Source organism: Papio anubis, chromosome 1 (assembly GCF_008728515.1).
Source record: "Papio anubis isolate 15944 chromosome 1, Panubis1.0, whole genome shotgun sequence".
NCBI lineage: Eukaryota > Metazoa > Chordata > Mammalia > Primates > Cercopithecidae > Papio > Papio anubis.
Genome location: NC_044976.1, coordinates 83735728 through 83748676, shown reverse-complemented (window position 1 = coordinate 83748676; position 12949 = coordinate 83735728). Strand labels below are relative to the sequence as shown.

At 36.8% G+C, this 12949-nt stretch overlaps 1 protein-coding gene across 1 annotated transcript in view; it reads left to right on the top strand.

Annotated features, from left to right (window-relative positions):
- The window catches only part of DDAH1 (dimethylarginine dimethylaminohydrolase 1), a 142117-nt gene that overhangs the window by 92274 nt on the left and 36894 nt on the right, over nt 1–12949 (top strand). Inside the window, exon 2 of the mRNA XM_003892135.4 lies at nt 9782–9881. Within this exon, the coding sequence (XP_003892184.1) occupies nt 9782–9881 (100 nt within the window). The remainder of the gene's footprint in view (nt 1–9781; nt 9882–12949) is intronic.

The window sequence follows — 12949 nt, the reverse complement described above, 5'->3', positions numbered from 1 at the left end:
TACTAAATTTTGCAGGTCTTTTGGCAGCTGACACTTATTTTCATTTGGTATTTGGTGATAAATCATATTTTTATTTGTCCCCTGCAGACAGAATGTCAGTGGCTTTTAAGTACTCAATACATGTATTGTGTCATTATCGTCAACAAGGAACTGGACAGCTTGAATTAGTACATTATATATCAAGAGAGCTGACAAGACCAGCAGAGCTCCTGCCTTGTTTTTCATTTAGAAAGCTAAATGTCACTTCCAGCCTTCTTCCGGGAAACTGTCTTGTAGTGACATCTTTATGGAGGGACCTTTGAACCTCTGGAACTTTCTCAATGTATCCTCTCCAGATAATGAAAGGGATCTTTCCCAGTTTTGTCCAGAGTGCTTTTTATTTCTCCTGGCTCCGTGGGTTTGCCTTTCACATTTCTGTCTAATCTTCCTAGATGCGATATGCCCTTTGGATCTGAGCACTGGTTCAGAGATGAAGAGTGTTGAAACATTAATTCCAGCTCTGATATACAGAGCTGCAACAATTGTGCTTTATAAACTAACATAATCCTGGGATGCTTTTAGCTTGACAATCTACTGTCTTCTATAGGTAGGATGGTCTTAGTGTTGTAAGTGGTTAGAAATGGCATGGTGCATTCCTATAAAAAGAAAAAATCCTCCATAATAGTTGTTTCTATATCAGAAGTTAATGAGTTTTGTAAAGTGGCCTGTTATTACTGACTCTTTGGATACTACTTGTCAATTTTATTGTATACATAAATGAGTTACTTTTAGCTGCAGCTAACAGAAAACTCAAATTGGTTAATAAAATGAAAAATCTCATATATTAAGAACTCCAGGGCTCTAGGGTTGGATATAGCAGCTCAAAATGTCATCAAAGACTCAAATTGTTTCCCTGTCTCTGCCCTGCGATATTTGGTGATGGATGTGTTCTCACCAGTTCCAGGTACAACATCTATACAGAACAATGTCCAAGGGAAGACGAGGAATTATGTTGCTTTCAATGGCTCCAGGAACCTTTCAACAGACACCCCCTCAGTGGCCAATATTGGGTCACTTGCACTAGTCCCTGGCATAAGAGAGAGAACTGCCATGACTGATTTAGACTGGGAGGTACCTTAAGGAATATGGTGATAATTAAATGACATAATCCATGCAAAATCACTTAGCACAATGCTTGGCACTTAGAAAGAGCTTAATAAATTGTACTTATTATTAATGATAGTAAGTGTTATGAGTGGTTAAGAGGTTAGTTCCTCAGACCTTGTTGATACTGATTGTGTGTTGAGGAGATAAAGATAACGGGGATCACCTGGGGAAGCCCATCTGCTCAAATCCTCAGAGTGCATAGCAGGACCCTACTCATAGGAAGGGAATGGGATAGGTTACTAGAACAGGACTCCAGGGAAAAGAACCAAAGCAGCACCCAGGTATATGGTCAGGAGTAGGACAAAGCAGAAAGAATGATTTGACCCTGTGTCTCAGAGCATCAGCCTGGAGCTTGTTAGATCCTTCTCTCTCAGGTTAAGATCGATCATGGGAATAAATGAGTTATTTTTAGATGCAGCTAACAGAAAACTCAACTCAGATTGGCTAGGGAAATGAAAAATCTCATATATCAAGAACTGCAGGGCTCTAGGATTGGGTTTAACAGCTCAGTCCAACTTACGGAATGAACCCAAAGTTGATGAAATCTACTATACTGCATGTGAATATAAATAAGAAAATACGCAGAGGTTGGTAAATAAGCAGAGCCTGACATCTGTCTTACAGGAAAAGCATTGTAGATTCTCTGTGTCATATAATTATCTCACTACTGGCAAGTAATTAGCAGCCTTAGAGAAACTGTGTGATGGGTTCCTCCAAAAAAATAAAATATAAGTATCAAAAGTTAGTGTTGACACTCACACTCTTTGTTTCCTACTGCAGTGGAATCTTCTGTTTGCCTCTGAGGACTCCCATCTTTCTGAAGTTTTTTAAATCCACTTTTGGGTTTGCCCTATCTTGTCTGCATTCATATATCCAACCTCTTGCCTCTGATTGGATTTGTTAAACACCAGAATACTTTAATCATGAGTAACCATCTGGGGTATTTTCAGTAAATTCTATGGAAGGGAAATAGGATTACAGTTAGAGTAACATTTATAAATGCCAAAATTTTTTCTGGGGCTGCAACTCTTAGAAGTCTAGAGCTGGAAATGACCTCATTTTTAAGCTTTGTTCCCTCCGTTTACCAATATGGAAACCAAAATGCTAAATATCCTGGTTAATTTTTTGCAGTTTCCACTAGAAATAAACCCATATGTTTGGAAATCCAAGAAATCAATGGGAAAAAATGAAATGGATATGTAACAGTTTGTGGGAAATGTTTCAAGAGATCTTATTCATGTAAAAGTTATTATAACAAAAAGTTCAATAAGAGGGAAAATGAGCTGAGTGGTTATAAAACCTTAACACATATTGACCATTTGATAAAATCATGAGTTCTCTGAATAATCACAAGGTTAATATTTATTTGACTTTGATAACTTTTAAAGATTGTCATGATTAAATAATTTCCAGTTCTGTTGACCACTTTTGTAGGACTAAGGCTCCCATTTGATTTGTTGGTTGGTTGTTTTTACCAGCTATCAGCCGAGAATTGCTCTCAGTTCCCAGAGGCCACCCCGTAGGCCCTCTTCAGGCAATTCACAACATGGATGTTTACATTCTTCAAAACAGAAGATCAGAACATCTCTCTGACTTCTTTGTCTCTAACCTTTAAACCCACTTTTAAGGGTTCTCCTTAGGTCAAGCCCACCCAGGGTAATCTCCCTTTGATTAACTCAAGTCATCTGAGTAGATACTTTACACCTGCAAAATTTCTTTACTTGTGCTATGTAAAGTAACCAATCACAGAAATGATATCTTCATCATATTTTCAGGTCCTACTCACACTCAAAGGGGGAGAGATTTATACAGGACATGTACATCAGGGGGCAGCAATCATGGGCACCATTTTAGAATTCCACCTACCGTACTTCCTAGTGTGGTAGAAACCCTTCTCATCTCTCTAAATTCATTGCATTTGTTTGGAGTGTATATAATGTCTTGGTTTGGAGTGTGTCTGCATATCCATATGCTTTGGTAACCTCACTATTTAAAATACACTGTTGACTATCTATAGATTTTTATACAAATAACTCTTCATACTCTGATGAGAAAGTAGTGGCTCCCAAAATTTATTAGCCTTAGTTTGTGTATGCTTAGAAAGGCAAAATTTAGACTCTTTAGAAACCAAATGCAAGTTCAAACTGCTGCAATTTGTAGCCTCTATCCTTCCATTTCTCCAGAATGTCTGAGTCCACATTTTTGTTCAATAAATAAATAATAGTGAACATAATCTGTTTTGGAGAGAACAATAGCTCCTCACAGTCATTCAATTTCATTGTAGATACCTAAGTTTTTTTGTTAGTAACAATATTGTATAGGAAAGAATAACACAAACTTCAGAGCAAAGCTAGTTGAAATCTCAGCTCTCTGCTTACTTGCTATGAGACTTTGATCAAATTTACTTACTCTGCCCCAGTTTTCTCATCTGTAAAACAAATAATTCTTGTACTTGCTTCATCAGGTTGTAAAAGTTAAATAAGGTTAATATGAGTTCATAGCAGAGTGCCTGGCACATAGGAAGACCACACAAATGTTTGCTGTTATCATTGCTAACTGAATTTCTCCTGAGAACTTTGTCCTAAAATTAGAATATAGAAGAGGATTCCAATATGTTTTTATTTAGAAATTTTTAAGACTGGATCATTGAGTATATTAAACGTCTCTTCGATCCTTTTTTGTTGGTAGTTTTGGCTAGTTTTAGTAGTCGACCCATACAGCCAGGAGTGGTGGCTCATGCCTGTAATCCCAGCACTTTGGGAGGCTGAAACGCGCGGAACACCTAAGGTCAGGAGTTTGAGACCGGCCTGGCCAACATGGCGAAACCCCATCTCTACTAAAAATACAAAATTAGCTGGACATGGTGGCACAAGCCTGTAATCCAAGCTATTTGGGAGGCTGAGGCAGGAGAATCACTTGAACCTGGGAGGTGAAGGTTGCAGTGAGCTGAAATCATGCCATTGCACTCCAGCCTGGGCAAAAAGAGTGAAACTCTGTCTCAAAAAAAGAAAAGAAAAGAAAAGAAGGTAATCAACACATATGGAAAAATTTAGGAACGAACCACTGACCAAACCTAAAGCATCTCCAAATCGAAGGGTAGTAATGAATATGCAGGTTTTTCTTGGTGAAACAGGTTGGTGTAGTTTATATATTCTGTTCATATTACTTAGTGTTCTTAATCATTCTATAACTTAACATCCTAAGGCCCTCATATACAGAAATTGCATTTATCTCTGATATGAAGAGATCATATCACAAAGTCACCTTGGCACAGGATCTTATGATACCCAGTGGACTTAAATGTACAGAATTGGAAGGCAGAAGGCATGGGCTCCAATTCTGATGTGGGCTGCACTCTATGGTAAGACCTCAGCGGAATCATAATCACACAGTGAAGTGAAAATGAGGATGGGCTCTGGAGGCTTGACTCGGCAAGTCGGTTAACCTCCCTTAGCCTCAGTTTAATCAGATATAAAATGGGTATACTAATATCTACCCTTTCTACTTTTTGGAGTTATTGTGAGCATCACAACAAATATTCCATTTTATCGTCACTATATATTCAGAAGGTGTATCTGTCCCACTAGATTCATTTCACTGTGGCTTAAAAAAAAGAATTGTGGCCTGATTTGAAGAAAAGAAAAAAAAAAACAGTTGACATCCACCAAATGTTTATTGAACCGAGATGTTATTCACATGAAAAAATATATGTGAAAGTGTGATACAACATTAAGCAATGTCATAAAATCAGCCAAGTGTACTAGCAAGTGGCCACAGTGACCAAAGATGTGCTGATTAACAAAGAAGATTAAAGTAGCATAAAGAAATAAAGTGTGGCCTTTTGAATAGGACCTTGGACAATATAGTAACTTTGATGCATCAGCAAGCTCCAAGCCATCTGTGCCTTGATGTGCCAAGACAACAGCTTCTTGAGCAGCTTCCTCAGCATTATCTACATGTCACACTCAACATTAAAAGGCAAAACAAAATCAGCAAAAAATTGGGAAATGAAACTATCTCACTACCAACAAAGCTATGTTGCTGCTGTTCAACTCTCTGGAGCCAGACAAGTGTAGGGATAGGATGATTCTATAATTTTAAAGCTCCTGTAATGTGATGAGTTACAAAGAAACCAGGAAAACTTAAGCAGGCATTGAAAACATAGTGGTGATAGTGGTGATAGCACAGCTTCCAGCACATGGCAGAACTGTGGGTGACTGAGACATGTCAACCACAAACAGGCCAACTTTGAGGGCCACGTTTATTTCATAGTATCTGGCAGCAGAAACAGCTGAAGGAAAGCAGCTTGGCTAACAGATTGGTGCATATTCTTTAAGGAGCCACAGCTCAGAACTGTTCACCAGGCCCCACAAAGACATTCACAACATTTAGAACAAAGATGTGAAACATTCAAAAGAGGCATTATTGAAAATAAACAGCAAAAGTCAATTTTGGAAAGGGTCACCTGGAAAATATTGCTCTGAAATAAACAGTATTAAACTAACAGTGCTATAACAAGTTATGAATATAGCTTCCTAGTAAAACTATATAAGGCTTTATTTTTGTTTTGTTTTATATTAGGGAGAGTTTTGGGGTTTTGGAGAGTTTTTCTAGTATTTTAGGTTTGAGGGAGATTTTGCAAGAACAAAAGGAAAACTGAACTTAAAAGATGTTTTATTTAATACAGAAAATTGTATTTTTTATGTTTTACTTGTTTTCGAAAGGTAGCCAAAATCCAAACAAAGGACTGAGTTAATTTGGGGCAAAACAGTAATATCACCAACTACTAGTTTTGAGCACAATATGCCAGGCACTGAGCTAGGTGTTTTACATGTATTATCTTATTTGTTACTCACATCATCCCTGTTAGAGAGAAAGCACTATTCCCGTTTGCAAGTCAAGAAACAGACTCAGAGAGGTGAATTTATCCAAGTCACGTTGCTAATAAGTGATAAGGACTTTATTCTAATCCCTGGTTCTTGCCACTCACCATGAGGGTCTAAAGGGAGTGAAAAGAGAAGACAGGATGATGATGAAAACATGATAGGATGGAAATGAGAGCCATAAAAGAAGGAAAGAAGAGCGTAGGAAAGGGAAAGGTAAGGAAGGAGACCAGGCATTGAGAAAGAGAAAGAATTCTTTAGACTGATTGGGCCCTTCAGAATGGTGATATTCTCAGTGACCATGATCATTCCGTATCATTTTAGCTGAGGCTCTTTTGAGTCCTGTGGAACATGTTACCAGACAGGCCCACTTCCCACCTTATGTAGTACTTTCCGAGGGCTATTTCAAAGCAGAGGTTACACAAGAAATTTGCCACATGTCTTGACAGTTTCCAGGAGCTGGAAGGAAATCAGAATTGGATTATTTAAACTTAAATTTAAATGTATCCTCAATGTATGTGCTCTAACTGTATACTGGCTTTGCAAAAAAAAAAAAAAAAAAAATCTGTAATTTTAATTCACAGGAAAGCAGATGGGATCTGTCATGGAGGGATAAAACACAAGAAACATGTCAAAATGTAAGAACAACAGCTTTTTTCTTGTGCACCAATTTTACAGTACAAGTATCTGTCACTGTGTATACACAAGCTGTTATTCATAAAAGAAATATTTATTCAGCAAATACTGTGTGACTTTTATGTACTTAATGACTAGAAGGAGCCTAAAAAGTTGATACTATAATGAATAAATACCCACTTTAAAGATGAGAAAACCGAGGCTCAGAATATTAAACAACCGGAGGACACTGGCTAATAAGTAGCAGAACTGGAAGCAGCAGAGGTGATCTGAAGCATCTGTGGCCAGAGAAGAAATCTATGCTGTGATAAATAGTAGGAGGAGAAAAATGGGGCAAAAAATGTGAGTCTAACATTATTTTAAGATGAAATCAAAGTGCATGTAGCATGAAAAGGGAGGGAAGAAAGGTCTTGTAAATTTTTTGAGTAAAGAATGAAAATTACTGTATATACTTTATACCCTAAGGCTTAAATTAAGTAAGATTGTTTTTCTAATTTGCCCTTTTTATTTCTAATTTTGTGGGCTAAAATGACCCATTCAACTCAGCCGTTGGAATTAATCCTGTTTGTCCTGATGGTTTCTCTGAGTAATGCTAAGTTCCACACTGCAGGGTTAGTGTCTCAATGAAAGGTGGGTGTGTTATTTGGTCATTTTTTTTCCTCTTGGAAGTTAATTAAGTCAACATTAACCATGGCCATGTAACCACAGAATGGGCAGTTTCTTGAAGGCCCATGGTTTGGATCTTTTCCTGCAAAAACTCCCACTTCTATAGTTATATTTAGTGTTCTAACTGCCTGAATAGCTGGCTTGCTGTGGACCCATGTGTCAAGCCTGTTTGCAGCTGAATTTGTCTGCTTCAATGGAACCTCAGTGCCAAGAGTGTGTGGTTCCCAATGGACAGCCTGCCGAGTTCAGCCTCTCATTTCTTCCCCAGAGATCTCCCTGGGGTTAGCATTGCCGATTTGATGCCGTATGGCCCTGCAGTTCTCAAAACTGTTTACTTGATGTTTACAATCTTTTAAAAACTTGTCCATGTGCTTAATTCTGAAAGTAATGTAGTATCATCAACATGTGTGGTATGGACCTATCCTGATGACTGTTTGTATAGATGTGATTGAATTTTTTTAAGTACTGCCCATGCACAAAAGCTAGTTTTTGTTTTTTTGTTTTTTTTTTTTTAATGTGAGTGCAGCTGTTTTAATTTAACAAAAAAAGAAAAGAAAAGAAAACCACAAACATTTTATCCTCTAAAACTTTAATTTTCAAAGACATAGGACATTTAAAGAGATGTAATGTTTCTGAAACTGGTATATATCCCTACTTCTGTTCTCCTCTAACTTTTAAGAATTGAATACCGTTCCTCAGTTGAGATGTTGCATAGTTATATACAAACTTTTCAAACCAAAATTTATGTTACTGCTCAACTCCTTGTAATCTTTGAAATGTTAAGTTATAGTAGAAGCAGTAGCATTAGTAATAGAAACAAAAAGTAACTGTACATCTGTTCTCATGATCTCTCCCTAAGCTCAGTGAATTTTCCATGGACAAAGACAGCAGAGATGTCAAAAGGAAACAGTTGTGTTTTCCTGGGTTCACAGTAGCCCAACATGTCATGGTAAATATTGTGTTTGCTCCTTATTTTATGCTGTAGCAACAGTTCCACTTCCTATTACATAGGAAAACCTATCCTGCTGTTAAAAAAAAGGTCACTGAATGTATTTACTACAACATTAAGACCATTTTGTCCATGGAAATATTTTTTATTGTTCTGAGTCACTCCGGTTTGTGGAATTTTTACATGAGTTCCAGGACAAGGATGAGATGATATATTTATTTTACTTTGTATCCTCTTTAAATGTTTTTTGAATGCATGAATGTCAGGCTTGTTGTCAAAGTATTTCCATATTTTTATTACTTTAGAAGTAGCTCTGCTCTATTTTTGTCTCTTAAACTCTTCACTGACAATTCACACTGTGTACTCAGCATGCTGTATTTTGGCAAAACTACCTGCTTTGCCCAGTGTGATGTGATCTCTTGTTCCCTTAGCCCCTATTCAAGTCATCTCAATATATGTCTTTACTATCCTAAAGGTTTTGCAGACCTTTGAAAATACTGAAATTGTTTTGTTGAGCTGCTGGAGGGACTTGAATTAAATTGTGAGCTTCAATTTGTTATGTTTCACATTCATTTCTTATATTAAAGTCAGCCTCAATAGAAGTGGTCCTTAATTCAACCCAGAATATCTCTGTGCTTTAGACATGCCCTGGAATCATAGAAATTCCTGATATTTATTTTCAAATATTCATTGATTTGATTGTAATTGTTGAACTTGTTAGTCACCTCTAAGGAACTAGGTTTTAAAAGATGGGTTATCATATTAACTGTTTGAATATAACTAACACAGTTTCGATTTACAGAGAAGCAATGGATGTTTTGACATTTTAGAAAATATTTGAATAGGAAACAATGATTGTCCTATGGGTTGAGATTTCAAGTTACAAGTTATTGATATTCCTTCCATGTATTATACTGTGTGTGTACAATTCTGACTAAATGACTTACATAAGATTTAAAATGGAATCTTGCATTTTCTGGCAAGGGTAGGAGAATTAGGTGCTTTGCCTCCCACTTTCCTTGACTCATGTGCCCTAACTAGTCAGCCTCCAATAGTGTGCTAACTGGTCAGACCACAACAGTCTCCTAACTAGTCAGCCTCTAACAAATGCCCTAACTTGTCAACCTCCAACAGTGGCCAAACTGGTCAGCCTCCAATGGTGCATTAACTGGTTGTACTCCAACAGTGTCTTAACTAGTCAGCCTCCAACAGTATTGTAACTACTCAGCCTTTCTACAGAAAAAAAAAAAAAAAATGACACTATATTGAGTCAATCTTACACTAGAAGGGAACAAAATAAGCAATTTCTAAGAGATCATTTATTCTCTTACAAATGATCATGACTGGTCATACACTATATATTCACAAGGATGGATGTATATGAGTGTGGATGTGTGTGGGTGTGTGCACATGAGCATGATTTAGTATTCAGATGTTTTGGATGGTTTTTTCTTGTTAGGAAATTATAGTATATTAATCTGAATCATTTTATTTTCAACAGGTTGACATGATGAAAGAAGCATTAGAAAAACTTCAGCTCAATATAGTAGAGATGAAAGATGAAAATGCAACTTTAGATGGCGGAGATGTTTTATTCACAGGTATAGTTGTATTTATTTTTTCTATCCAAGCATATTTTTAATACTTGGCTTGTATTTACTTATTTTATTATAGTTTTTTGTGTGTGTTTTTTGTTTTTGTTTTTGAGACAGAGTCTCGCTGTCACCTAGGCTGCAGTGCAGTGGTGCCATCTTGGCTTGCTGCAACCTCTGCCTCCCGGGTTCAAGTGATTCTCCTGCCTCAGCCTCCTGAGTAGTTGGGATTACAGGTGTGTGCCACCATGCCCATCTAATTTTTGTATTTCAGTAGAGATGGGATTTTACCATGTTGGCCAGGCTGGTCTCAAACTCCTGACCTCAGGTGATCCGCCCACCTCCACCTCCCAAAATACTAGGATTACTGGCATAAGCCATCGTGCCCGGTGTATTATAGTAGTTTTAATTACCAAAGTAATAGATGCTAAATGGAGGGAAATTGGAAAATACAGAAAAAACACAATAAGAAAAAAAGACCTTCTATTCAAATATAATCACTTTAGTATTTAGTGTATATGTCTTTTTAGTACTTCGTATGTATACATTTGCATATTTTTACAAGAACATTATTGGTATGTACATCACCACTGTGTATCTTGCTTCTACTTTATTCTTCTTCAACATGAATTTATAAGTTTTCCATTGTGTTACTGTATATCTGGTTTGTATTTAAAAGATTCTTAATTCAAGATTAGTGTCATTTACAATTTTCTTTCCAGATGGCAAGGTGGATTTAAATAATTTCTATGCAGATTGACTTGGCTTAATGCCAGATGAATAATAGCAGAACTCAACAAAATATGAACAGCTAATATTATTATTGATCTAACTGGAATCAGTTTTTACAATGTGTAATGTGGCTACTAAAGAAATAGTAATTTTAGCATTTAACCTTTTCAACTCATTTATCATATAATTAGTGTTGTATAAAATCATGTGTAAAATCCAGGTCCCCAGATTCATTCTGGTTATACTGATGAGCAAGATAATCAATAGTAATTTTAATTTATTGTGAGAGTTTATTTTCCCAGACATGTCAGAGAATACATTTCACCAGTGTAGCCCTGACAGCAAAGGGTGGTCCTCAGGGACTTAGGAATATAGCCCCAAGTGACCCACTGAAAGCATGAAGCTACTTGGAAGTCTAATATTTTGGTTGATGTGAATTTTATATTGAATCTCATATGTACATATAGCCAAGATATAGCCATTTTTGTTTTAATATCAAAATAATGTTTTGCATTTCTTACCTTTGGACATAATTAATGATCCTGAAGAAGGAGTGTTTATCCTGTGACATTTAAGTAGTTCTTTGCTAAGTGTCACATACTGTAGCTATGGGTGAGGCCACCACGTTGCCAGCTCTGGGGGCGCCATTCTTGTTAGGGATTGTATGAATAGTATGCCCTGGAGTTGTGTACTGCACCTGTGCTGCCACTGTCACATGCAGTGGTCCATCTCTGGGGTTTGGTTTGCATGCCCATTGAACCCTGAGAACACAGAACGAGGAGTCAGGAAGGCCTACGCTGCATTCTTAGCGCTGGGTGTGTCAAGCAGACTCAGGCATTCTTTGAATCTGCCTAGTAAGTTCCCCTTAGAATATTCTTTGTGTCATTGATGGCACTTTCATTCTTTTTGACAGTACAGAACAACAGCCTGTTTCTCTAACAAAATAGGCTTTTGTGAAAAGTTAGATGTGTAAATCACACTTCCTTACAATATAACTCTTTTTTATCAGAAATAGCCATGCAATGAATAACTTATTGTAAGCAGGTACTGTTAACATTTGAAATATGGCTTAACCAAGCTATGTTCACAGCCATTTAGTTATTTTAGCAGCTGAGCCAAAAGACCCCCTAAAATCTCCTCAGTGTGAAAGTGCAGCTTACACTAGGAATCTCTTCTTTTGGTCAAAGGTCTTTCCCTAGCATCTCAAGCCTAGTAGTTCTGACCTATCTTCAAAGTAGGTACTAAGCATTTAGGCTTGCCTTTGATACTACCTGTAGACTTTTATTTTTTGTATTCAATACTTAAGTTAATGTGTTAATAGTTACTTTGTTCAAAACTGAGATGATGTCGGGATATCTTTACGTCCTTGGCACCCCATTCACACCTAATGTGTGGTCCTGCCTTCTATTTTCTACTTCTCACTTTTCTTCATCTCTTTTATTTTATTGTGGTTAAACATACATAACATTTGCCATTTTAACCATTATTAAGTGTACAATTCAAGTGGCATTAATTACATTCATAATGTTGTGCAACCATTACCACTCAATTTTTGGATTAGGAAGAGTTAGATAAGAAATAAGGTCTGTAACATTTTCTATGTGCTCTGTGTCCTCTTTCCTCTGTAATTCAAAGCCTCATTAATAATTAATCAGGAAATGGACAGAAGGAAAGCTGCTTTCCAAATCCTGTTCCTGCTGGGAAATCTGTCAGTCAAGCAAGCAGCTACTGGCAAAAATTGTTTCAATCCCATTTCTCTTAAAAAGACAGCTACTTACCTCTACTTTTATTTATTTTTGTGAAATACAGAATACATTAAAAAAGTTATAAAATATTTATGTATAGTTTAAAGATCAATAATAAAATAAACACCTAGGTGTCCACCTCCTGACTTAAGAAATAGAGCATTGCCAGGACCATAGACGCTCCTGGGGTCCCCAGTGACAACCAGCCTCTCCCCCAGCCTCAAGTAACCACTGTCTTGAATTTTGTGCTAATTATTGCTTTGTTGTTCTTTGAGTTTTGCCTCCATGCATGTATTCCTAAAGTGTATGCTGTTTTAGTTTTATCTTGTAGTTTTACAAAGCTACAAGATACCTTTATTAGAGTCACATTATATGAACTCTTAGGTGATTTTTCTACTTTTGATCTAAGTTGATGTGTGCCGCTATAGTTCATTTTCAATGTTGTGTAGTTCCCTGTGATAAGAATACACCATAATGTATGATTAATTTTACTGCTGATGTGTTTTTGGATGTTTTCCAGTTTTTGTCGATTATCTTCAGTGTTTCTATGTACATTCTTGTGTGTCTCCTGGGAACATATACAAGAGTTTCTCTAAAGTA